The sequence below is a fragment of the Hippocampus bargibanti genome, linkage group LG16 (assembly GCF_051943395.1).
Source record: "Hippocampus bargibanti isolate YZ-2025 linkage group LG16, ASM5194339v1, whole genome shotgun sequence".
NCBI classification, from domain to species: Eukaryota; Metazoa; Chordata; class Actinopteri; order Syngnathiformes; family Syngnathidae; genus Hippocampus; species Hippocampus bargibanti.
The window spans coordinates 9,751,712-9,778,951 of NC_142749.1; the positions used below are offsets into that span (position 1 = coordinate 9,751,712).

At 41.5% G+C, this 27,240-nt stretch overlaps 1 protein-coding gene across 1 annotated transcript; it reads left to right on the plus strand.

The window, feature by feature from the left end:
• Positions 1 to 27,086, plus strand: nlgn3b (neuroligin 3b). The gene is made up of 7 exons (XM_089017063.1): positions 1 to 397; positions 8,617 to 9,276; positions 12,295 to 12,354; positions 12,722 to 12,871; positions 15,218 to 15,403; positions 18,904 to 19,693; positions 21,797 to 27,086. The coding sequence occupies exons 2-7, from the start codon at positions 8,796 to 8,798 to the stop codon at positions 22,581 to 22,583; spliced, it is 2,454 nt and encodes an 817-aa protein (XP_088873189.1). The 5' UTR covers positions 1 to 397; positions 8,617 to 8,795; the 3' UTR covers positions 22,584 to 27,086.
• Positions 27,087 to 27,240: the final 154 nt, after the last annotated feature.

The following is a 27,240-nucleotide window of genomic DNA, read 5'->3' on the forward strand; positions in this document are numbered from 1 at the left end:
AGAGTAGTTTATGACTATTGTTTAGTTAATGGTGGCTAAATCAGGCTTTTCTCCGCTGTTTTGAGGATGAATCTAACGCACTGGCGTATCCCTCTGGTCGCCTAGCAACGCGCGGCCAGTGGGCGCCGTGGAGAGCGATCTCTACAGTGGGCGCTCCATTAAAACCGTTGGCGCTCCTGACCTTGGCGTCGTGAATGCGCAAAGCCAGCAGCGCAGACCGTGCAAAGCGGGAGATGAGCGATGTGAGGAAAAGATCTGATGTGTCTCCGATAGGGAAGCGAGGGAACACGTTCATTCCGGTCCATTGTTTTCTTAACGCCGAACCGAAGAGAGGTGGAGGGGGGATGCAATGGAGGACGGCCACAGATGGAGCGCGTAACGGCGTCTGTTAAAGCAGGTGAGTTAACCTAATCATGCTGTTTTTAACCCTTCATTGTCACGTGCATATATGCCAGTGTGCCCGCTCCTTCATTTAGTTGCTTTGTAAAGCGCTCTACAATGATAAGGCATTAGTTGTATGTTCAGACACCATTGGAGACTTGGATTTAACGAGCTGGCCATAATGTGTTCCCATCATATCTGGGCTGTGGCTTGTTTTCCCTCTATGGAGCATGATCATTGCATTAATTAAAAACGGACAGATGATCACACGGATATGCATTTGCTCCCCCAGGTACCGTAGCTCTGCACCCATTCTCCATTCTTATCATTGCACTGCTAATCCAGGGGGGGGGGGGATTTGAGGAATCCACTAAATCGTTTTTGGACGTGCACATGTCAAATTACAAGGGCATTGGGAGCCCGGTGCTGTTACTTGACATTATACTGCTTTTTAAATGCTTTTTATTTCCTTCCATAACACCTCCGGGCTATACCAGATCCCAATCGATATGATGTCCTCACAGTTGTTTTATTTTGTATTTTATTTTATGGGTGTCAAATAGGTGTTGATTTGTGTGTCTGTCAACGGTGTAGTTGTGGAGTTTCTGACGGTAGCGCGTGAAATATGATTATTACAATCATTGTAAAAACCTCTTGTAAATGGCATCACGTCTGCCCTATGCTCTGATTTATACTGGTATGGTCCCAGTAAACCCAAGGGTCTCAAGTGTTCTCGCCTCGCCACCGCTGTGATGCATAAACATCTGTGGCCCGCTGCAATAAATTGTTACGGGAGGTTTATATTTTGGAACCTTGATTTAGTATAATCCCCATTTGCTGAATTATAGGCAAATAAACAGTTCACCTTTCACATTCAGTATCTCTTCAAAAAGTGTGTATTTAAATCGCTCAAGTTTATCATACAGCTGATTTGGTATGAGTCACAACATGTGTCCAGTCATAGAATCCAAGTTTGAAGCTGATATTGGATAAAATAATCGGCTTCAGGTGTAAAGTGAATTTAACATTGCTGCAAGACATTAAATAAAAATTAAAAACATCTTTTGAAGTGGCACGGCATGTATAATTGAAAAGCAAATGCTGCTCATTTTAAGAATTTATATTATCTCTTTTGATCGAGTTGAAAACAAATAACCAAGTCTGATTGGTGGTGCCTACTGCTCCGGGCTCCTGCTCCATTTGAGGTGTTTTTTTCCACATAATATTTAATGATACATTCTTATTTTAGCGTCAAATGTCAAGAAAGAAAACTTCCCTCATCTGCAATTTAAAAAAAAGACAAGAAATTCTCATAATTACAATATTTCGCAGACAGAGGTTTTTTTGTTGCCATGGACTATGATCATACATCTTAATGAATGCAGACAAAGTCGCCCCCCGGGCAGAAAAGAACGTTAATGTCTCCATTGAACCTCCGTGATTACACTTATGTCGCATTCTGCGCAACCCAACAAATTGACGAGCGTTATAAAAAGTTATGTGCTGCATCACATTATTTGTAAACAGGGAGAGGAAGTAGCATGCTTGTCTTTGGCTAATTAGTTCCTCCTTTTGGGAGGCACAAATTGTCTCTCGTTTTGATGTTAAATAGGTTTAGAGGTTGGAAAATGAGCTGCTTCCCAACAGCGGGCTTTCACAATGCTCCAGGCAAAACTCATCAATAAATTTGATTAGGTTAACCAGCTTGTTTTTTTTCTCACGTTTGTTGACAAGCCTCTGTGAATATAATGATGAGTAATATAGCCTTATGACAATCATCAGGCTTTTAAAGTGGAGGCGGTAGTGGGGTGAGTAAAAATGTGACTTCATAAGAACGCTGTTTCCTGTTTTTTTGACATCGATTAGTGTACACGTTTTGTTTTTCAAAGTGATTCACCAAAAACTTCACTTCATCACTTCATTTGTTAACTCATTCACTGCCAGACGATGTGCAAAAATGTGTCCACTCCAGTGCCAGGGTTTTTGTCATTTTCACTCAAATTGCCGGGCCCACAGAATATTGAGTTTTAGGACTACATCAACATTTAATGCAGTGTAAGAAATCTTAGACTGTCTTCTTTCAACAGAAAAAGAGTTAATTCCTAAGTTATATGGGTCTGAAGTTATCTGAGCTTGAATGGGGGCGTCTGTAAAATACAAAACATACATATTGATTTGTATAGAACTTTAACAACAGCTGAAGCTATAACAAAGCGCGAACATGAACAAAACACAAATGCAGCTCTGCTGTGGGAGGGAAATACATTGCCCGAGGTCTGACCAGCGCTTTATCGGCACCCCCCGCAAGAAAAACCAAAACCCAAACAAATTCAGGAATGGCGCTCCACGTCATGCTTTTCTATTCCTGAATAAATCAGGGAATGGCAGCGAATGAGTTAAGAGCTTATTTACGCAATTGGTTCTTTGCACCTCGAAACAAAATGAAGTGTGTTTGATTCCATCGAACCGAGTTTGGGGTTAGGAGAACAACGGTTTCACCTTGTGACGTAAAAGTCAAGCTATTTTTTTTCCTTGTACCATTCAACAATTGTGATGCGGATTCTTCAGGAAGGATTATTTTGAATCAGTATGAAACTCAGAACCTTTAGGAGTTTTTTCAACCCCTGTTCCAAAAACTCCCATTGTGGATCAAAAAATGTAGTTTTATAGTTTTTTTTACAGGCATATTTAAAGTCAAATGCTTCCAAGTGTCTTACCTGTCATGAACCTAACATTATTTGGGAAGGAAAATCCAGCGTTTCAGTTCGCTCATCACACTTGCTTGTTCCGGAATTGCTCAACACTTCTCATCATGCTTTTTTTTTGCGTGCTTCGAACAAAGTGATTTGGATATAAAGCCAAATCATATTACAGGGTGATTTTCCAGGTTAGGTGACTTTGAAATGTTAAGACGCAAAGAAGAGTGCTCATCTGAAAGGGCGCTGTTTTTCATCTTCTCTTTAAATGATCTTTTACATAAGAAGTGTTGCTTCACACCTTTTTTTTATATATGTATATGCTTCTACTGCATCATTCCAACATCAAACAGATGGCCCGTTACCATTCCGCCTCCACGAGGAAAAGGAAACATTGATATTCACCATTTTATGCATATTCACTTTGATACCTTATACTGTATGTGTTTCTTGAGGTGATTTTGAATTCCATGTGGTGATTGACTACCTTACTGACATCATATATTCAATCCTTTGTCTTCCATCCTTCCATTCATCCATCCATTTTCCTTACTAGGGTCGCGGGGGTGCTGGAGCCTATCCCAGCTGTCTTCGGGCACGAGGCGGGGGACACCCTGAATTGGTTGCCAGCCAATCGCAGGGCACACAAAGACATACAACAGTCACTCTCACACTCACACCTAGGGACAATTTGGAGTGGTCAATCTGCCTGCCATGCATGTTTTTGGAGTGTGGGAGGAAACCGGAGGACCCGGAGAAAACCCACGCGGACCCAGGGAGAACATGCAAACTCCACACAGGAAGGGCGGAGCGGGACCACTCGACTCCCGGGGCGCCCCCTTTGTCTTCCCACACCTTTCAAATTTTAACACTTGTAAGATATAATAATAATAATAATAATAATAATAATAATAATAATAATAATAATAAATACATTTCATTTATAGGCGCATTTCAAAACTCTCAAGATCACTTTACAGTCACAGGATAAGCTTAATCAGTCACTAATCGCTGAAAAGGTTTCATCAGCTATCATCTGTACTACTTTGAAGGTGTCGGACGTTTCGCTCCTCATCTGAAGAGCTTCGTCAGCTAACTAAAGTTGTGCTGGTAACTCTCTCGCCAACTACTCACTGAAGAACTGCAGTACAGTTCATCTCCACCTAAAAACTAGCAACCACTCATTTGACGACAGTGAGGTTAAAATCTTAGCTAAAGAAAATAGATGGTTTGAAAAGGGAGTAAAAGAAGCACTTTTTGTAAAACAGCAAAACCCTTCATTTACACGCCATGGTGGTTTAGGTTTAATGTAGACCGTGCTTACAACAGACTTCTTAGGTCGTTACCACCTAGGCTTATTCATGCTAATGAGGTGATACCAGAGCTAATGGGGCAATCAGGGCCAGGCATAGAACATTAGTGGTAATCAGACAGCAGAAAAGATATAATCAGTGTAGCTTCAGGGAGGAGTCCAACCTTAGAGTCTGGCACTGCCACCTCTATCCATTTGGGATATATATATATATATATATATATATATATATATATATATATATATATATATATATATATATATATATATATATATATATATATATATATATATATAACCTTAGTTCCCTGACGAAGCTCTTCGGATGAGGAGCGAAACGTCTGACACCTTCAAAGAAGTACAGATGACGGCTGAAGAAACCTTTTCATCGATAGACCGATCCTGTACGACTGAGAGCCTACACAGACGTTCACTAATGTTTTGACGAATCATTGTCTTTTCAGATGTGTTGCTTTGTGATGAAAATGAGAAGTGGCTATGCTCCACGCCAGTCCGAGGTGTGTTTGGATTTGATAAGCATCTGATCTGAAGGCCGCCCGAGTGATGTCTGTGTGACAAGTTGAGCGCAAAGGGCCTGCGCCGACACTATAGTGTGCATTCGTGTTGTGCGAGGATACAAACCATGTGGTTGGCTACGTTTAAAGACCATCTGCTGCCTGCGCACCTGCTACACCAGCAAGGGACGGTAACCATTACCCACTGTGCTCTGCTCTGGTGGATATTATGCTCCTGCTGGTCATTTACAAAGGCCACCAGCCAAAGGTTCTACCCCACAGTGACCACCCAGTTCGGGAAGCTGCGAGGCCTCAGGGTCCCCGTGCCTAGCGAGGTGCTCAGGCCCGTCGATCAATATCTCGGGGTGCCCTACGCCGCCCCGCCAGTGGGAGACAAGCGTTTCATGCCCCCGGATCAGCCATCCGCTTGGTCGGGTATCAAGAATGCCACCCACTTCATGCCTGTGTGCCCTCAAAACATCCACAGCACTGTGCCAGAGATCATGATGCCTATTTGGTTCACCTACAACCTGGACACGGTCGCCTCATATATCCAGGATCAGAGCGAGGACTGTTTATATCTCAACATCTACGCTCCGACAGAGGAAGGTGAGTGGGTGGACGTGCCGAATGACGTCCATTGATCACAGCTTGGGTGGCTTCGATGTCATCGTGTGCTCTTGGACGTGCGCGCCGCCAAAGCCGTGTCATCATTGTCTTACCGTTACTTTTGACTGATCATATCATGAAACTCATTTGAATTGGTCTTTGGCTAATTAGTTCCTCCTTTTGGGAGGCACAAATTGTCTCTCGTTTTGATGTTAAATAGGTTTAGAGGTTGGAAAATGAGCTGCTTCCCAACAGCGGGCTTTCACAATGCTCCAGGCAAAACTCATCAATAAATTTGATTAGGTTAACCAGCTTGTTTTTTTTCTCACGTTTGTTGACAAGCCTCTGTGAATATAATGATGAGTAATATAGCCTTATGACAATCATCAGGCTTTTAAAGTGGAGGCGGTAGTGGGGTGAGTAAAAATGTGACTTCATAAGAACGCTGTTTCCTGTTTTTTTGACATCGATTAGTGTACACGTTTTGTTTTTCAAAGTGATTCACCAAAAACTTCACTTCATCACTTCATTTGTTAACTCATTCACTGCCAGACGATGTGCAAAAATGTGTCCACTCCAGTGCCAGGGTTTTTGTCATTTTCACTCAAATTGCCGGGCCCACAGAATATTGAGTTTTAGGACTACATCAACATTTAATGCAGTGTAAGAAATCTTAGACTGTCTTCTTTCAACAGAAAAAGAGTTAATTCCTAAGTTATATGGGTCTGAAGTTATCTGAGCTTGAATGGGGGCGTCTGTAAAATACAAAACATACATATTGATTTGTATAGAACTTTAACAACAGCTGAAGCTATAACAAAGCGCGAACATGAACAAAACACAAATGCAGCTCTGCTGTGGGAGGGAAATACATTGCCCGAGGTCTGACCAGCGCTTTATCGGCACCCCCCGCAAGAAAAACCAAAACCCAAACAAATTCAGGAATGGCGCTCCACGTCATGCTTTTCTATTCCTGAATAAATCAGGGAATGGCAGCGAATGAGTTAAGAGCTTATTTACGCAATTGGTTCTTTGCACCTCGAAACAAAATGAAGTGTGTTTGATTCCATCGAACCGAGTTTGGGGTTAGGAGAACAACGGTTTCACCTTGTGACGTAAAAGTCAAGCTATTTTTTTTCCTTGTACCATTCAACAATTGTGATGCGGATTCTTCAGGAAGGATTATTTTGAATCAGTATGAAACTCAGACCTTTAGGAGTTTTTTCAACCCCTGTTCCAAAAACTCCCATTGTGGATCAAAAAATGTAGTTTTATAGTTTTTTTTACAGGCATATTTAAAGTCAAATGCTTCCAAGTGTCTTACCTGTCATGAACCTAACATTATTTGGGAAGGAAAATCCAGCGTTTCAGTTCGCTCATCACACTTGCTTGTTCCGGAATTGCTCAACACTTCTCATCATGCTTTTTTTTTGCGTGCTTCGAACAAAGTGATTTGGATATAAAGCCAAATCATATTACAGGGTGATTTTCCAGGTTAGGTGACTTTGAAATGTTAAGACGCAAAGAAGAGTGCTCATCTGAAAGGGAGCTGTTTTTCATCTTCTCTTTAAATGATCTTTTACATAAGAAGTGTTGCTTCACACCTTTTTTTTATATATGTATATGCTTCTACTGCATCATTCCAACATCAAACAGATGGCCCGTTACCATTCCGCCTCCACGAGGAAAAGGAAACATTGATATTCACCATTTTATGCATATTGACTTTGATACCTTATACTGTATGTGTTTCTTGAGGTGATTTTGAATTCCATGTGGTGATTGACTACCTTACTGACATCATATCTTCAATCCTTTGTCTTCCATCCTTCCATTCATCCATCCATTTTCCTTACTAGGGTCGCGGGGGTGCTGGAGCCTATCCCAGCTGTCTTCGGGCACGAGGCGGGGGACACCCTGAATTGGTTGCCAGCCAATCGCAGGGCACACAAAGACATACAACAGTCACTCTCACACTCACACCTAGGGACAATTTGGAGTGGTCAATCTGCCTGCCATGCATGTTTTTGGAGTGTGGGAGGAAACCGGAGGACCCGGAGAAAACCCACGCGGACCCAGGGAGAACATGCAAACTCCACACAGGAAGGGCGGAGCGGGACCACTCGACTCCCGGGGCGCCCCCTTTGTCTTCCCACACCTTTCAAATTTTAACACTTGTAAGATATAATAATAATAATAATAATAATAATAATAATAATAATAATAATAATAATAATAATAATAATAATAATAATAAATACATTTCATTTATAGGCGCATTTCAAAACTCTCAAGATCACTTTACAGTCACAGGATAAGCTTAATCAGTCACTAATCGCTGAAAAGGTTTCATCAGCTATCATCTGTACTACTTTGAAGGTGTCGGACGTTTCGCTCCTCATCTGAAGAGCTTCGTCAGCTAACTAAAGTTGTGCTGGTAACTCTCTCGCCAACTACTCACTGAAGAACTGCAGTACAGTTCATCTCCACCTAAAAACTAGCAACCACTCATTTGACGACAGTGAGGTTAAAATCTTAGCTAAAGAAAATAGATGGTTTGAAAAGGGAGTAAAAGAAGCACTTTTTGTAAAACAGCAAAACCCTTCATTTACACGCCATGGTGGTTTAGGTTTAATGTAGACCGTGCTTACAACAGACTTCTTAGGTCGTTACCACCTAGGCTTATTCATGCTAATGAGGTGATACCAGAGCTAATGGGGCAATCAGGGCCAGGCATAGAACATTAGTGGTAATCAGACAGCAGAAAAGATATAATCAGTGTAGCTTCAGGGAGGAGTCCAACCTTAGAGTCTGGCACTGCCACCTCTATCCATTTGGGATATATATATATATATATATATATATATATATATATATATATATATATATATATATATATATATATATATATATATATATATATATATATATATATAACCTTAGTTCCCTGACGAAGCTCTTCGGATGAGGAGCGAAACGTCTGACACCTTCAAAGAAGTACAGATGACGGCTGAAGAAACCTTTTCATCGATAGACCGATCCTGTACGACTGAGAGCCTACACAGACGTTCACTAATGTTTTGACGAATCATTGTCTTTTCAGATGTGTTGCTTTGTGATGAAAATGAGAAGCGGCTATGCTCTACGCCAGTCCGAGGTGTGTTTGGATTTGATAAGCATCTGATCTGAAGGCCGCCCGAGTGATGTCTGTGTGACAAGTTGAGCGCAAAGGGCCTGCGCCGACACTACAGTGTGCATCCGTGTTGTGCGAGGATACAAACCATGTGGCTGGCTACGTTTAAAGACCATCTGCTGCCTGCGCACCTGCTACACCAGCAAGGGACGGTAACCATTACCCACTGTGCTCTGCTCTGGTGGATATTATGCTCCTGCTGGTCATTTACAAAGGCCACCAGCCAAAGGTTCTACCCCACAGTGACCACCCAGTTCGGGAAGCTGCGAGGCCTCAGGGTCCCCGTGCCTAGCGAGGTGCTCAGGCCCGTCGATCAATATCTCGGGGTGCCCTACGCCGCCCCGCCAGTGGGAGACAAGCGTTTCATGCCCCCGGATCAGCCATCCGCTTGGTCGGGTATCAAGAATGCCACCCACTTCATGCCTGTGTGCCCTCAAAACATCCACAGCACTGTGCCAGAGATCATGATGCCTATTTGGTTCACCTACAACCTGGACACGGTCGCCTCATATATCCAGGATCAGAGCGAGGACTGTTTATATCTCAACATCTACGCTCCGACAGAGGAAGGTGAGTGGGTGGACGTGCCGAATGACGTCCATTGATCACAGCTTGGGTGGCTTCGATGTCATCGTGTGCTCTTGGACGTGCGCGCCGCCAAAGCCGTGTCATCATTGTCTTACCGTTACTTTTGACTGATCATATCATGAAACTCATTTGAATTGGAAATGTATTTTGCCCATGGCAAGCGTTTGCATGGAGCCGCAAGACGCGAGAAGAAACATGAATACACGCTAGTTTATAAAAATATTGAGTGAAAGTTAAGAATTAATACTGTATGTATTTTACAAGTATCTGCTGTTTCAGCCTCCACTGAAGAAAAAAATAAAACGCTGGTTATAATTACACCTGAAAAATAGAAGAAACTGAATTGTTTTGGAATAATGTACTGTCGTTTGCAGTGCAGAGCAAATAATAAATATAAAAAAATATATATATACATTAATAATACATTACATACATTAATACATTTTACTTCCAAGTGCTTTCATATCTATCTATATCTATCTCTATCTCGCTCTATATATCTATATCTATATATCTATATATCTAGCTATCTCTCGCTCGGTCTCGCTCGATCTATCTCTATCTCGCTCTATCTATCTATCTATCTATCTATCTATCTATCTATCTATCTATCTATCTATCTATCTATCTATCTATCTATCTATCTATCTATCTATCTATCTATCTATCTATCTATCTATCTATCTATCTATCTATCTATCTATCCATCCCGATCTATCTATCTATCCCTCTCAATCTATCTATCTATCTCCCTCGATCTATCTCGATCTATCTCTATCTCCATCTATCTCTATCTCTCTCTCCATCTATCTCTATCTCTCCATCTATCTCTCTATCTCTGTCCATCTATCTCTCTATCTCTATCTCTCTCTCTCTCTATCTCTCTCCATCTCTCCCTATCTCTCTATCTCTTTCTATCTCTCTCTATCTCTCTCTGTCTCTCTCTCTGTATCTCTATCTCTATCTCTGTATCGATATCGAAGGGGATATATATATATATATATATATATATATATATATATATATATATATATATAGTCTCGTTATATCGATAGTCGGTTATATCGTTATATCGATATCGGATATATCGATAGTCCCGGTTATATCGATATTTTTTCGGACTCCCTTGAATATCGATATAACGAGACTTTACTGTATATATATATATATATATATATATATATATATATATATATATATATATATATATATATATATATATATATATATATATATATATATGAGAGAGAGAGAGACAGAGACAGAGAGAGATCAATATATAGATATACGTATATATATATATATATATATATATATATATATATATATATATATATATATATATATATACAGTAGATAGATAGATGTAGATATATGTCGGTTGATAGATGTAGATACATGTATATACAGTATATGTATTTGTCTATTTACTGTAAGTATATATTAGAACCGTGTTATATTGAGATCAGCGTCTACTCTTTTCACTCCAATGTAACTGAGTGGGATATGTATGCAAAATATTAGTTGTTAGTGCTATGCGGTGCAGTTGCACACAACCACAAGCTGCAGTCAAAATTGTAAACACGTCGTGAAATGAATACCTTGGCTCAGGATTTTGATGCGGCTCTTCTATTGAATCAAATTAAAACGTTCAGGTATAGCGGCGGCAGAAACACTTAAAATCAACTTGGAAAGAAAAATCTGAATTTTGCTCAGGGTTATCTCCCTCAAACTTGCATTTACAGGTGCCTTGGAAATGTACTTTGAATTTTTTTTTCTGGAGCACCAACGTTGTTCTGACAGCGTGTCTTGTGGGGGCCAATTAGTGAGGTAGCAAAAGTCAACTTCTGTCTGTTCCAAAGTCTGTCCCACTTTAGCATTGACTTTCGTGGGAAATGAGAAATAAGGCAGTGATGGAACATTTTGCACACCTACTGTAAACCTACAAATTAGTAGGCCGACCTTAATGGGATAGAAGATGGCTAGATGAATATGATAGTGTTTCCAAACAAGCGTAGCTAATTCGAGCTGCTTTAGTGTATGTCTAACAATCGAAAAAAAGCATTCCCTCCATTTGGCTGATGGGAGATGGCTCTCTTCGTGCGGCTGAGCTACAGTAGCCTAGCAACAGCACACAAACAGCCTTGACAGGTAGCCATCCAAAATTGTGCATCCCACATTTAATGAGGCCCCGAGTCTGAGCGCCGGCGAAAGGTCTCCTCACCTATAAACTGCTGAATAAAAACACTCCAAAGCCTATTTGCTTAATATGACGTTTCAACAAAACACACCACCTACCGCTACCTCATTTGTATTCATGGTATGGTTAAAATGCCCTCAGGTGTGACAAGATTATTTGCCCATTTTTCCCTCATTCCTCGCTTAAGTATCAGACTTGTCTGATTGACAACCACGGTGGTTGGGAAATCACGGAATCAAGCATCATGAATGACACTCGTACACATGACTGCAAACTACTTCTGACCACAATAAGAAGCATAAAATTAGCATCCCTCTGCTCCTGTTAATTAAACTCTGTTAATGCAGAATATTTGAAGCATAGCAGCTTTTTTTTGTATAGTGGCTCGGGAGCATGTAACGTTCATGGATGCATGCATTTTCACACATCATGCGCCATGCAAATTCTCACTCCGGCACACCGACTCGCGTGCTCACTTCCTTCCCATTATTGAAAACAGAATTAACAATGCAAACATGTATAATACATCAATGGAGTTTATATAATTATAGCATTTCATTTTTTTGTGGAACATTACAGAGAAAATGACTGATGGCCTTTGTGCCAGGAAGGATTTATTTATTTATGTATTTATTTGTTTGTTTATTTATTTATTTGCTTATGTCGCTGTGTATTTATTTGATATATGTATTTCTTTATTTGTGTGTTTATCTTATTTATTTATTTATTTATTTATTTGCTTAGCTGGGGCGCATATCAAATGAAAACAGCATCAATTTTTTTTTTTTTTTGTATTACAGGGAGCCAACACAAGAAAAAAGGGGCATCTTTTTCTCACGCAGAGACTCATATATCAGAAGGTATTTTTGTTGTTTTCTTTCTCTTGGGTGTCTCATCTTTTATTTTGTCGCCTCTCTTTGTCTGCTTATTTCATATGTGCTCAACACACCACATATGTGGCAGTGTTGCTTTGTAAATGTCGACAAAATGTTCAGTTGAATTGCATGGCAATATCTTTTGCATGTCTAAGTATCTGCACTAAAGAATAACATTTATGAATATCATCCCCGAGATATGAACGTGGTTGGAGAGTGGCCACTATCGGCTGTAACCATTCCTCATACAGCTCTAACATGGGTTTTAATGAGGTTCTCTTAATCATACTTTGCATTACTGTTGCTTGCATTTGTTATGTTCATTGTATGTGTGTCTGTGTTGACATTGCAGATATAAGAGACTCAGAAGCTCGGCCTGTGATGGTTTACATCCACGGCGGTTCTTATATGGAAGGCACCGGGAACATGATGGATGGCAGCGTCCTGGCAAGCTATGGGAATGTTGTTGTTGTCACACTCAACTACAGAATTGGAATATTAGGTGATGAAAACATCTCAGTGTGTTTGAAACTGTTTAAAACGGGCAATTAGTTTGCTTTGGTGGAAAAGACATTGTGAATGAGGTTCCACCAACAAAAATATAACATGGTAAAAAAAAAAAAAAATCTTCACTCATTCACTGCCATTCCCGAATTAATTCGGGAATTGAAAATCATGATGTGGAGCGCCATTACCAAATTTGTTTAGGTTTTTTTTTCTTGGGGGGTGGGTTTCAATCTCTGGTCAGATCTTTGGCAATGTTTTTCTCTCCTACGAGGGGGCAGGATTTGACTCTTGTACAGTCGCCCCCATTTCAACCTCAGATAACTCCAGACCCATATAACTTGGGAATTAGGTTTCTAGTCTAAGGTTTCTTACGCTCCATTGAATGTTTATGTAGTCTTTAAGGACAATCGACACCTCCGGACAAGTTGTGTCCATAATTTGTAAAATCACTTCAAATGACTTCGACTAAGCGTGTTTTAAAAAGATTCCACCACATATAGCAATATTTTACGTTTTAAGGGTCGCGCTGAATATTCAGGAAGTCTTGTTTTCGAGTTGATGACGATTCCTGACGTGACATCACGTCAGGAACGCCGCTGACTGAGAAAGCAACACACAGAATCATGAAACACTGGACATGATGTTATTCTGTCCGTATGTGCCAATGGATGGTCCTCACATGAGATTTAGCCTTGTTGTTGAGAGTGGTGTGGGAGCTGTGCCTCAGGGATGGGAAGGTTGTGAATTTGAGACACATCATCAGTAGTGCTCCAAAGAATCATTGGGCATTTCAGCCTTTCATCAATAGACACCGTCATCGATGGTGGCCAGCGACAGGTTGATCACGCCCACGCTTGTGTCCCATGCCCAATCAGAAGTTGAGAAGCTGGTGGGGGGGGGGGGTCTTAGGTTGCTGACCTATGAGCCCAACAAGGGTCCTGCCTCTTCATCCAGATCCAGTGGCAGCTTCATTCTGCCGCTTCGGAGAGTGATCTAACTGTGTGCCGCAGAGCCTGTCCATGGATGCCCAGGTCTTTTAGCAGTTTGATGGTGGAGGAAGCCACACACCCTCTGCATCCAACTTCAATAGGATAGACCTTGGCTTTCCATCCTCGCTGTTGCGCATCCACTGCGAGTTCTGTGTAGCGCAGCTTCTTGCGCTCATAGGCCTCTTCTATTATTTTGCCATTTCCGTGTTTCCGAAAACACATGAATAACGCGATGGTGAATCGTTGTGTGCTGCACCAAGACTACTCTGTGATACTAGTTGACACAAATTCCCAGCAGACAAATCAGCCCATTTCCAACGGAGCTTGGGCACTATCTTGTGCATTTTCTGGATCGCTACATTGGAGTTCTGACGGCTCGAATTGATACGGAAGGACTTCGATTGCAAACATTTATGCTTTCCTCTTCAGAACTATTGGATGAGTCACAAGAAAGCATCTGAATCTGAATTCTCTGAAGCCATTGTTTTGATTCTAGAGCAAGGCAAGACGTCCTGGCATGACGTCACGAACAAGGGGGCGGGACCTTCTGAAACTCGCCATGTCTGGGGTCATTTTGAAGAAGTTTTGGGACACTTTACCTCATTTTTATTGGTGTTTTGCATTTGACTAAAAATATCAGCCTGTGTGTTTTGGGTATTTTAGATGCTATAAAACGTTTTTCTGATGTCAGTTAGGAAACAAAAAAATGGTGTCGGTTGTCCTTTAAAACTCAATTTTCTGTGGGTCCTTCAATTTGAGTGAAAATGGCAAAAGCCCTGGCACTGCAGTGGACACATTTTTGCCCATCGTCTGGCAGTGAATAAGCTAAGTGATTTTCATATAAATGTCTTGATAGCAATTACAATACGTTATTGTTTGTATGCACATTGTTTTACATGTGACAACCGTCCCAGTGGATTTGTTTAATTAATTTATCAGAATGGCCGTTGAGGTATTCCCAAGAACTCACAAGGTCGAGAAAATTCTGCGTCCTCCTGTTTAGCATTCAGAAGCAGTGAGTTGTTGCACAACCTGACCAGGGAATAAGTATGTAACAGGATCAATTCTCAACACTGGCGACCTCTGTGTGGTTTGTTGAATCCAATGGGACAAGCCTGGTAAAGGGATTTATTTATTCATGCACGACGAAATTGATGGAGTCAGTGCAAAGACATCATTCAGATTTGGTGGACGGCCCCTGATAGAGTCGCTGCCTTAGGCGACGATTGTGTTGCCGACTCCAATGATCACGGCACGACATACCGTATTCGTACCAGAGAAGAAACACAATTATTATTATTATTTTTTTTTGATGGCCTCACTTCCTACGACTGGTTGCCTTCTGTGTCCAGGGTTCCTCAGTACCGGAGACCAGGCCGCAAAAGGAAATTATGGACTCCTCGATCAAATCCAAGCCCTACGTTGGATCAGTAAGAATATAAACTACTTTGGAGGTGACCCGGGTCGCATCACCGTTTTTGGATCTGGAATCGGAGCTTCCTGCGTGAGCCTACTGACACTATCCCACCACTCAGAAGGTAGATGATTTCTTTTACAATAGATTTGGAATATTGTATCAGAATCAGAATCAGAATCAGAATACCTTTATTCGTCCCGCAATGGGGAAATTTGCAGTCGAATATCGAATTTAAAATCAAATACCAATTTAAAAATAACATTGATGGGCATACAAATGATGTTGATCTCTGTCCAGTTATTCACTCTACTGACTTTGCTTCACTTCATCTCTTTCTTTGGCGCTAACTCAAATTCAGCAGTCAAGTGATGTTTATTTAAGATCTTTAATGCTTGTTAATACATCACAGCGTATCATCTACAGATACCTTTGAACAGTGGTGGGCGGTTCATTTGGGACGTGGGCCTTCATTGGGGACTCAATCTAGTCTCTCTCTTAATACCACAATTCCCTCGTAGCAAAACACACAAAAACGCAATCCAACGATGTGTGACGTTACTCTTAAACCAAGTAACATGAAACCTTGATCTTCCAATAATTCTTCTCCAAACCTCTGCTTATTGATACGGAAGCATGAAAGTGCCAATATGGGGTAAATATTTTAGACTGGGCTATGTTGTATGAACAAGTCAAGCGTATAGACACACGCTGTTCGAAAGCATTTGCCGAAGAAGTATTGGGAAAACGTGAGCTCAATGCTAAAAACAAAGCCCCCCTTCGTAACCCCCGAATGCCACGGGATATTGACTAATACCCTTGGTATTGGTAGACTGTTGGAAATAAATTAGCACTGTTCCATCTAAATTGTAAAAGAAGGCCTGTTCTTCTGATAGTCTCTAAACTAGCAGAGAAAGGTCTTCAAGGCCCTGACCGCATGCCACTGCCTTTTAAATATTCCCTCTAGTGTGCGTGAAATAACTTTGGGATGAAATTAGCTCTGATGGGACGGTGTAGTATGTGGTTAGTATTTCTGATGAACAGTCAGTTTCCAGATCCGAGTTATGAGTTACATTGATTATGATCTCAAACTTTTTGAAACCTCAAAGCCTCTATGAAACAGAACAAGTACTGCAGTAATCACAGCCAGATTATTTTTACATGTCAATAATATTCAGCGTTATGGGTTAATTCTTGTTGCTAAGCATACGAAATCACCGGTGCAGCCACAGGAAAATTATATGTGATCTCAGATTATAATAATATGTAGCTTTAAAATATTCGCTGCACATTTATTCAAATCTGTTCGCTGGAATCAAAAGAGTATATTTCAGTACTTGTTGCCTCCTGGGAGCTGCCTTCCCTCTCATTGAAGCCGACCAGAATCACAAGAGAGGTCCGGGGATGGTGTTTTCATCAATGCCGTCCACGAAGGTTGCGGCAAAGTGCAAGTGTGTTTTGTGAGGTTTCTATTTGATGGCCTAGTTGGACTGCAGCAGACGCACGCAAGCCTCGGGAGCTCTGAAGAATACATGATAGCCAGTGACTCAAAAAAAAAAAAGTAAATCAATGACAGGAGCAGAGGAAAAAAGCGATGGCATTGCCGATGTTCTTCCATTGACTGGTGTGACCTCACCTTAGCAAGTATTTTGTGTCTTATAATAATAATACATTTCATTTATAAGCGCCTTTCAAAACTCTCATGGTCACTTTACGGTCACAGGATCAGTTTTTTTTTCCTGTGGGTGAGCAGCGGCAGCCACACGCGCCAGGACGCTCAACCCGGAATAACTCAAATAGATCGAAAGCTAGCTAGGTAGCTAATAGATAGCTAGTGAGATATTTAATAGATAGCTAGCTAGGTAGCTAATATTAAAAAAAAATTCTCCACTGTGAGACTAATAAAGGCAAATCCAATCCAATCCAACTATACACACCATTGATGAAAAGGTTTCTTCAGCCGTCATCTGTACTTCTTTGAAGGTGTCGGACATTTCGCTTCTTATCCAAGAAACTTTGTCAGCAAACTAAAGTCTTACTGGTAGTTTAGGCCCTATATATATATCCCTACTGTCCAGCCATGGCGGTGCCGGACTCTGCTATGATAGGTCCCTGCTCTCAGGTTGGGGGGAGCAGAGGACTACTCCCTGCAACTCCACTGAATGTTCCTATTGTTCTGACTAACGACTGGCCTGATTGCCCCTCTCCGACCGGTATCACCTCATCAGTATTACTAATCCTATGTTGCCTAAGCAGGCTATTGTATGAACGATCCAAATTGAACCTCACCCCACCAAACCGGTTTTATGAAGGATTTAGTTGTTTTATGAAAATGGCTTCTTTTACTCCCCTTTCAAACCATCTATGTTCTTTCGCTAAGATTTTAGCCTCATTGTCGTCAAATGAGTGGTTGCTAGCTTTTAGGTGCATATGTACTGCCGATTGAGGCCCACTAGTATTATCCCCGCAATGTTGATAAAGTCTTTTTTTAAGAATGTGTTCAGTCTCCCCAATGTACTGCTCTTTACAATTTTCATTCTTACAATTTATTGAACAAACTACATTACTTTGTTTTTCATTTGGCAGCCTATCTTTTGGATGCACTAATTTTTGCCTTAAAGTGTTTATCGGTTTGAAATAAGTAGGAATTTTGTGTTGCCAAAGGACACTTTGCAGTTTTTCAGAAACTCCTGCAATGTAAGGTACTGCTACTCCTCTCCTTTTTGTATCTTCAGAATTTCTGGTTTTGGCCTTTGTTTTTTTGGCCTAAACTACCAGTAAGACTTTAGTTTGCTGATGAAGTTTCTTGGATAAGAAGCGAAACGTCTGACACCTTCAAAGAAGTACAGATGACGGCTGAAGAAACCTTTTCATCGATGGACCACACCTGTACGACTGAGAGCTTACACAGACGTATACACACCATTTGATGACAATGCTAATAGACAGCAAATAGATAGCTAGCGAGGTAACCAGCCAGATAGCCAGCCTCACTGGTCATATTTACGTGGCAAATTCGGACCACGGGATTGAAACTGCAAGACTCCAAATCGCCTATGTATTTATCAATATCAACAACGGAATTGTCTTTCGTCGCGCGGTGGGCGGCGGCAGCTTATTAGAGGCACACAATCTAAAGATTTTTGATGCCACGTTATATCTGTGAATAACCGACGAAGGGGAAAGTCGCGGCGGCCGCGCTTGAAACAACTTTGCAAACCGATCATTACTGCACACAATAGTGACAACGCATGACTCAAAGACGGCGATCGAAAGAGTGATGTATTTTTATTTACATCATTAAAATGAACACGACGGGGCAATCGTTTTTCTTTATCAATTCATTTCTGCTCGCGGCTTTCCTATCAGCGTGGCCCAGCTGCGCCGTATCCCAGACGAATATTCAATGTTCATGACAGGGAGTCTAATTATATTTTGTTCACTTACAAGCTTTTCGTATAGACGCTAACCGCGAAAAGCAATTACTTTGAATCAGTAAGGACGCAGTGTCCTTACAGTTTGTGTCAAATGATAATGCGGTGCATACAGATTAGATTGAAAGCACTAATCGCCATTCCTTTGGGCTTTCTTGTTGTCTTTTTCTTGGGAATTTCGTGTTCCCAGGTTTATTCCATCGAGCCATCATACAAAGTGGTTCTGCGCTCTCCAGCTGGGCTGTTAACTACCAGCCGGTCAAGTACACACGCATGCTGGCGGAAAGAGTGGGCTGCAACGTGCTAGACACCGTGGACATGGTCTCCTGTCTGCAGAAGAAGACCGCAAAGGAATTGGTGGAGCAAGAGATCCAGCCCGCCCAGTACCGCGTGGCTTTTGGGCCGGTCATCGATGGAGACGTCATCCCAGACGACCCCGAGATACTGATGGAGCAAGGAGAGTTCCTCAACTACGACATCATGCTGGGTGTCAATCAGGGAGAGGGTCTGCGTTTCGTGGAGAACGTGATGGATTTGGAAGACGGCGTATCCGGAAGCGACTTTGATTTTGTGGTATCCGACTTTGTGGACAGTTTGTATGGCTACCCGGAAGGAAAAGACACACTGAGGGAGACAATTAAGTTCATGTACACAGACTGGGCCGATAAGGACAATCCGGAAACCAGGCGAAAGACCCTGGTGGCTCTCTTCACAGACCACCAATGGGTCGAACCCTCGGTGGTAACGGCCGACCTGCACGCCCGCTACGGCTCGCCAACTTACTTCTACGCCTTCTACCACCACTGCCAGAGCCTCATGAAACCGGTGTGGTCTGACTCGGCCCATGGCGACGAGGTACCCTACGTCTTCGGCATCCCCATGGTTGGCCCAACCGACCTTTTTCCCTGCAACTTCTCCAGGAATGACATCATGCTCAGCGCCGTGGTGATGACGTATTGGACCAATTTTGCCAAGAGCGGGTGAGTCAAAGTCCAAAAGGCTTCATGTAGCTCAACAGCAAAAAAGTCAGAAAAGAGCAATTTTACTTGAGACTCCCGGCGCTTCTGAGTTGTCTGATTTCGATTGTTCGGCTCTTATTTATTTGAAGACTTTAACTTGCGCTACTTCACCCTGATTAAAAAATTGTAGCATTCGCCAGGAAATAGTGTGCCTCATTAAGATCAGTCTTAACTCTCACACGGCAATTGGCTGATACCACGCAGGCCTAGTCATGCTAATGAGGTGAAACCGGAGCCAGGGATGGAACAACAAACGTAAACAGATTGGCTTCAGGGAGTGGTCCATTGCTCCCCCAGTCTTAGAACAGGGACCTATCAGAGCAGAGGTCTAGCACAGCCACCTCTGTCCATTAGGCATATAGGGCTAGGTTTACCAGCACAACCTTTGTTCACTGACCAAACTCTTTGGATGAGGAGCGAAATGTCCAACACCTTCAAAAAAGTACAGATGATGGCTGAAGAAACCGTTTCCTCGATGAACCACTCCTGTACGACTGAAAGCCTACACAGACTTAACTCTCACTGTCATTTCTTGCAGCCTGAGCTCCCTTTTTTCATATCGGTTCTAAAGTACCAGTACATTTTACATCAATTACCGTCAATTATTTTGACATAACAAATCAAATATGCTTCTCGTTTGATTCCATTTTGAGTGATGTAATACATTGATCATTCACATACTTTAGCAAATAGAGCAGGTAGGCTAACGTGTAGGTGTGGACTAGTGAGCCCTTGAGTAGGGGGGCGGTGTTGTTACGCAATCCTGATCCTACTTTGCCAGTTTCTGCTTGTTTTCATTATGCCAACGCTGGGCCTGCGAGTTCCAAATGAATATGCAAAAGCGCAGAGCGCCGATGCGTATGTGGAACAGTCGCGGCTTGGAATTGAAGCGGAGTTTTGTGGGACAGGAGATGTGAGACAATCTCTTTTCGTTAATCGATGCTACAGCTTCGTGTTTGCTTTCAACATTTAGCTTGTAGCAGACATGCACACTCCACCATGACGTCCCTGATCCACTGGTGAAAAGGACACTTTGATCTTCTCCTCTTTCATCTAGAACGGTTTCATGCAACAAAGAGGGTGCAGAAAGTGCTTAAGATTGAATTACTGTCTTTGTGATGACATATTTGTTATTTAATTTTTTTGTTCTTTAGACTTCATGATGGCGTCTCGAGAGTGGCTGCCTTTCCAGCAGCTTCTGTATATTGTTTTTCTACTTCTTTCTTTCCTTTCCTCTTCCTTTCATAACTTTGCTGGGATGAAATACAAATTTCTCCACTGCGAGACTAATAAAGGCGAATCCAATCCAATCAAATAAAAGGCAGTATCTTCAATATCACGTCATAGGAAACATTTGTGAACATTTTTTAGTATGGTACTTGCACTGAAACAAAAAGAATTTTGTCATGATCCTTTTGGCCCAGGTGTTTAGTAAAATGTCAGCCTCGTCGCCGGGGATTTTTTTAATGACATTTCAGATAACGTTTTATTTAATAGACCACCATTATTTTTCTCTGTCACTCATGATGACGCTGTAGTTTTTCCTTGATTTTTGGTTCCACTTGGTGGTTCCCTGATTTTTTAGTGATTAAATTATTATTCTAAAATGTTCCGTGTGAGATGCGAAGAGATGAGATAACCTTTTTTTGTCTCACATTGGAGAAATTCGTAATTCACAGCAGCAAAGTTGTGAAAGGAAGAGAAAATGGAAAAGGAATAACACATTTTCCAGTGTATAAGGCACACCCAAAAGCCTTGATTTCTTCAAAAGATGACCCTGTGCCTTATATGTTAAGTAATATTGAGCCTCAACAGGTCTCGCAACTACTGTCAGCAGCCACTGACTCCATTTTGCCTTGATAGAGGAAGTATTGCATAACCCCAGGCTCTAGTAGCGCCTTATAATGCGATGTGCCTTATATTTGGAAAACTTTTGTATATTTGTATTATATTTAGAAACTTTTTTCATTCTTTGGAACATATAGTCCGATGCGCCTTATACACTAGAAAATATGGTAGAATTTTCTCACCTTTGATGATTTTGTGCCAATATTATTTCCTTAGGGATCCCAACAAACCCGTCCCGCAGGACACAAAGTTCATCCACACCAAAGCCAACCGCTTTGAGGAAGTGGCCTGGTCCAAGTATGACCCCTACGACCAGCTGTACCTGCACATCGGCCTCAAGCCACGCATCCGTGATCACTACCGCGCCACCAAGGTGGCCTTTTGGAAGCACCTGGTTCCCCATCTGTACAACCTCCACGACATGTTCCATTACTCCTCCACCACCACCAAGGTCACCCCGCTGGATCCCACCCAATCCGCCGGCAAGCGATCCGGAGGAACCGGCCGGCCCCCTGTGTCCACGGGTCTCAACGGTGATGAAAGTGGGAGAGAAATGGGTCCTCTGATCATGCCCAACCCCAGAGATTATTCCACCGAACTCAGCGTCACCATCGCCGTGGGGGCTTCTCTGCTCTTCCTCAACGTGCTGGCCTTCGCCGCTCTCTACTACCGCAAAGACAAACGGAGCCGGCAGGAAACCTCGCAGCAGCCCAGTCCTCAACGCGACAACAAAGGCAACGTGAGCCACGCCGCCACCGTGGACGAGACCCTGTCCAGGAACCAGTGCGAGGCCCTTCACAATCCCATTCACGTGTCTCCCGCCGTGGACTACACCCTCAGCCACCGCCGCTCTCCCGACGACATCCCGCTGATGACCCCCAACAACATCACCATGATCCCCAACTCACTGATGGGTCTCTCCAACATGAGTCCGTATAGCACCTTCCCCGCCGGCTACAGCTCGGCCGGCCTTCCCAGCACTCACTCCACCACACGTGTATAACTAGGTCGCAGCGCCGACCTGCGGTCTTCTTCAAGACGTATCCGTGTTACGCTATATTTAGGATGTTTAGAGAAAATAGCATCAAATATGTTTGCCGCTTTATTTTAGTTTTTTTTTCTTTCCAAGCAACCTCTAACTTTTCCGCCTTTGCTCAGTCATAACAGGAAGTTTTAAGAGGAATCCTTTTCACGCTTGTTTTTTTTTTTTTCCGCAAAAGAAACAAACATAAAATCTCATTTCACACCACAGCGTTTTTTGGAATTTCCCTTGAAAGAACTAACAATCATATTTTTACCGCTGGATTTGTATGGGAAGCTCTTTCTTCGTGTCTATTTTGATCACACCGAGCTATGGGGCGTCACAACTCATCACGGGTGGAGATGAGATGTTGAAGAAGCGGAAAAAAAACTGTATTGCTATTATTGCTATTTTCTACATATTTCCTCATTGCTTCTTATGAAGATGTATTTTTACCGCTATTCGTTTCAGCAGCTTAGTGTAGTTCAATTGAAACTAGACTCGAATACGGGTCCGTATGAGTGTTTCCAAAATACCTGATAATTTCTACTATCTCACCAGCGTACATTAACTCATTCACCTCCATTCACGAATTTATTCGGGAGTAGAAAATATGACGTAGAGCGGCATTCCCGAATTTGTTTTTTTTTTCATGCTTGGGTGCTGATAAAGTGCTGGCCATGGCCTCTAGCAATGTTTTTTCTTTTCCACAAGGGGGCAGCATATCCCTTTTTTCCATGTTAGCGCTTTGTTCCAGTTTCAGCTGTTGTTAAAACGCTATATAAACCAAAATGTATGTATTGCATTGTATTGTGTACAGCGGCCCCCAATCTCAAGCTCAGATAACTGCAGACCCATGTGACTTAGGAATTAACTCTTTTTTTCTAATGAAAGAAGGTACTCTTCTAACACTGTATTGAATCTTTATGTAGTCCTAAAACTCAATATTCTGTGTTTCCTGGAATTCAAGTGACAATGACAAAAACCCTGGCATTGGAGTGGACACATTTTTGCACGTCTGGCAGTGAATGAGTTAATTAGGTTGGTGAGGTGTCTCAGCTAAAAAAAATGTAAATTATGCATTCTTATCAAAAGAAATGTTTTGCATATGTAGTGTTGTGTAATGTATGGTAGTACATTTGAATCTCTTTGGTCCTTTTTTTCTTTCAGGTTTAAATCTGTGTTATTTTGCTTAATACATCGTACGAAAATAACCTCTGCTTCAATAGAGAAAACTTTAGGCTTAAAATGTGTTTTGGTACTCTAACAAACTTTCAATTCTTTTGCCAATGCTTGTTTGTACAGAATAACATTTGATTGCTATTTCTTTATTCCTATTCTAAACTCTTCAACGAGATTACCTGTAATCACATTGTAAATGTACGTATTACAAAGCCACTTACGGCATTTAAAATGTACCGCTAGTTTCATCAAAGACACAAGTCACTGATTCTTTTTGGTGGTTTGTACCTTGGACATACCGACTTCTCCGCTTAGTTGTCTATTTTATAAAGGACACTTAAAAGATGTTAGTTCTTGCCACCAGTTATAATGCGGTTTAACATATTAAACAAATTTTCCAACTACTGACAAACACTGTCTTGTTGAGTCTAGAATGGTTTTAATGGTAATTTAAATTGAAAGCTAAATTATCAATCATGTTTATTTTATACTGTAAAGCTGTCATTGAGAATCCACCCGAACGGCGTCTCCGTGCTGTTCCTTTGCCATGTTCTTGTAAATGTTAAAACCAAGGTCTGCCTATTCCCATTCTTCCTTTGCTGTCAATCCTTAACATCCCCTTGTGACATTTCCCCACTTGTTAGCATGTAAGACCATACAGCCCGGTTAGATAAAACCAGATAAATCAAGCTCTTGTTTCATTAAGCGGAAAACTAAACACTCCACCGCAGGAGGTCATCGGCCACTCAATTCACTTTTGACGCCCGCCTCCCCCTCCCCAACCGCGTGCTTGCTCCCTTTTTTTTGCATGCCCTCCAAAATGCTTGCCAGTTTGTTTCATGGCAGCTTGTTTGTTTTCCCAGCATGGATTACCACAGCAGAGATAAACTGAGGTTGCAAATATTATTACAGCACCGCTCTTCTCTATATAAACACACATATAGCAGCGCATTCCGCTGAAAAATCATTTTATCAGATGCCGCGTTTATACAATCCAGATAAATGGAAAAGAATTCTCATTTGCATGGGTTGTGGCTGTCCATGGTGCTGATGATGGTCGCGATACACGGACGATTCCATCTAAATAGCGTTTGTGAGCAGGATGACAAATGCACTCGTTCGGTACAGATCTAGGCACTGACTAATGACTTTAAGGCAGTGTTTAAGTGACATCATAATTCATAATGTGAGCCGCTCATACGCCCATTCAGCACCCCCATATCACATTTCTTTCTACAGTATTTCTCCTGTGAGCAACTGAAGATTCTTCCGATCTTTCATTTTTCATTTCTCCACTGTGAGACTAATAAAGGCATATCCAATCCAATCCAATCCAATCCAACAGGAATAACATACCATATTTTCCGATGTATAAGGCACACCCAAAAGGCTTGATTTTCTTCAAAAGATGACCCTGCGCCTTATGTGCAGGTGCGCCTTATACAGTCAGTTTGGAAAGTATTTAGAATGCTTCACTTTTCCTGCATTTTCTTATGTTACAGCCCTTTTTCAAAAAGGAATATATTATTTTTTTTCTCGGAACTCTACACAACACACCCCATGATGACAACATGAAATAATCTTTGGTAACATTTTTGTAAATTTATAAGAAAATGCGGGAAAAGTGAAGCGTTCTGAATACTTTCCGAACTGATTGTATGTGAAGTAATATTAAGCCACAACAGGTCTCATAAGTACTGTCAGCAGCCACTGTCTCCTTTTCCCCCTGTAAAAGAAGTACAGTAGTACGTAACCCCAGCCTCTACTTCTTTATCAGAATCAGAAAACCTTTATTCGTCCCACAATGGGGAAATTTGCATTTTATAATGGGGTGTGCTATTTGGAAAACTTTTATGTATTTATATATTATATTTGGAAAACTTTTTTCATTCATTGATGGTGCGCCTTATACTCCGGTGCGTCTTATATATGGAAGAATTTGAAAATAAACCATTCATTGGTGGTGCGACTTATACTCCGGTGTGCCTTATACACCGGAAAATATGGTAACTATGTGTCGCAAAAGCTAACATTCCTCATGTGTTTTCTCATAAACTGCTTTCAGTAATTTAAACGATTCACGTTTCTCTTCCTGCCAAGCCCTTTTTTTTTAAGTGTCGGTCCTCATCAACTCATCTCCTTCAGCTCAGTTATGCCAATGCCATTGATCCTTTCCAGGCGCTAATTATTCTGTTATTGCTGTTAGCACAAAAGAAACCCACACCAAGCAATTCAAACTTATCATGGAGGAGGTCAATTTTGTTGGAAAACAAATCTGTCACCGTGATGGTGCAATGGTGTGTGTGGCAGGGTGCGGAGGCGACGACCCTTGATGTTAAGAATTTCCTCACAAACTCTTCTTTTAGCAATGACCATTAGTGTGCCAGTTTCAAAATAGAAGAAGCGATTTCAGCTATGTGCTTCAAAGGGCAGGGCACAGAAAAATTAGATGGGGAGCTAATTCCCCCCTAAAAAGGGAGCATAGCACAGTGTTCTGTCCAGTTACACACTAGCCCCTTTGTACTGAATCCAGCTTTGACATCAACTGGGTCAAATGAAGGAGGGAGGGAAAGCAGGCAGCAGCTGGACCTGACTGTCAATGTCACCCTTGTTTGACAACTTCATCAACGTCCGTCACTGGAATTTCGATTTGTTTCGCTACCTTTTTACATGCACGCCTCTCTTGCTGTTTAGTTAGACACGTCTACTTGTAACCAAGGTGAATTTAGATGCAAATGAAATCCATGCTTTGGCTTTTTATTCCTCTGGCGTTTAAATGAAAGAAAATGGAACTTCTCTTTTGAAATTAAAAACGGAAGGATCTCGTCCGCAAACAAATTACTGCCTGATGTCGGAAATATTTTTTTGTTTTCAAAGCCAGACTACAAATTAAACTCATGTGTTTTATTATTGTGGGGAAAAGTATGTTGAAATCATGTTAATACAATTTAATAGATCCAATACAATAACTATAATGACAAATCGATGAGAAGGTTTCTTCAGCCGTCATCTGTACAATTTTGAAGGTTTCGGACGTTTCGCCTCCTATCCAAGAGGCTTCGCCAGCGACGAAACCTTTTCATCGATGGACCACTCCTGTACGACTGAGAGCTTACACAGACGTATAATGACAAATATATTTATATCAAATTTAATGAAATGTATTTTATTTATCCTTATCATTTGTCATGACGCAAGCTCACACTGCATCATTATTTGAGCTGTAACTAATATTTTGACTCCCATATCAAAACAAAAATAGCTCTCAGTCTGAATTAGAGCAGTTCTGCATGTATCTGCAATTACAATAATAAATACTGGTACGTACATGAATGCATCCTTGATTCTGTCAATCAAGAGAGTTAAAAAAAGTGTGTGTATGTATATATGTACAGTATATAAATGTGTGTATATATGTACAGTATATAAATGTCTGTGTGTAGGTGTGTGTTCGTGC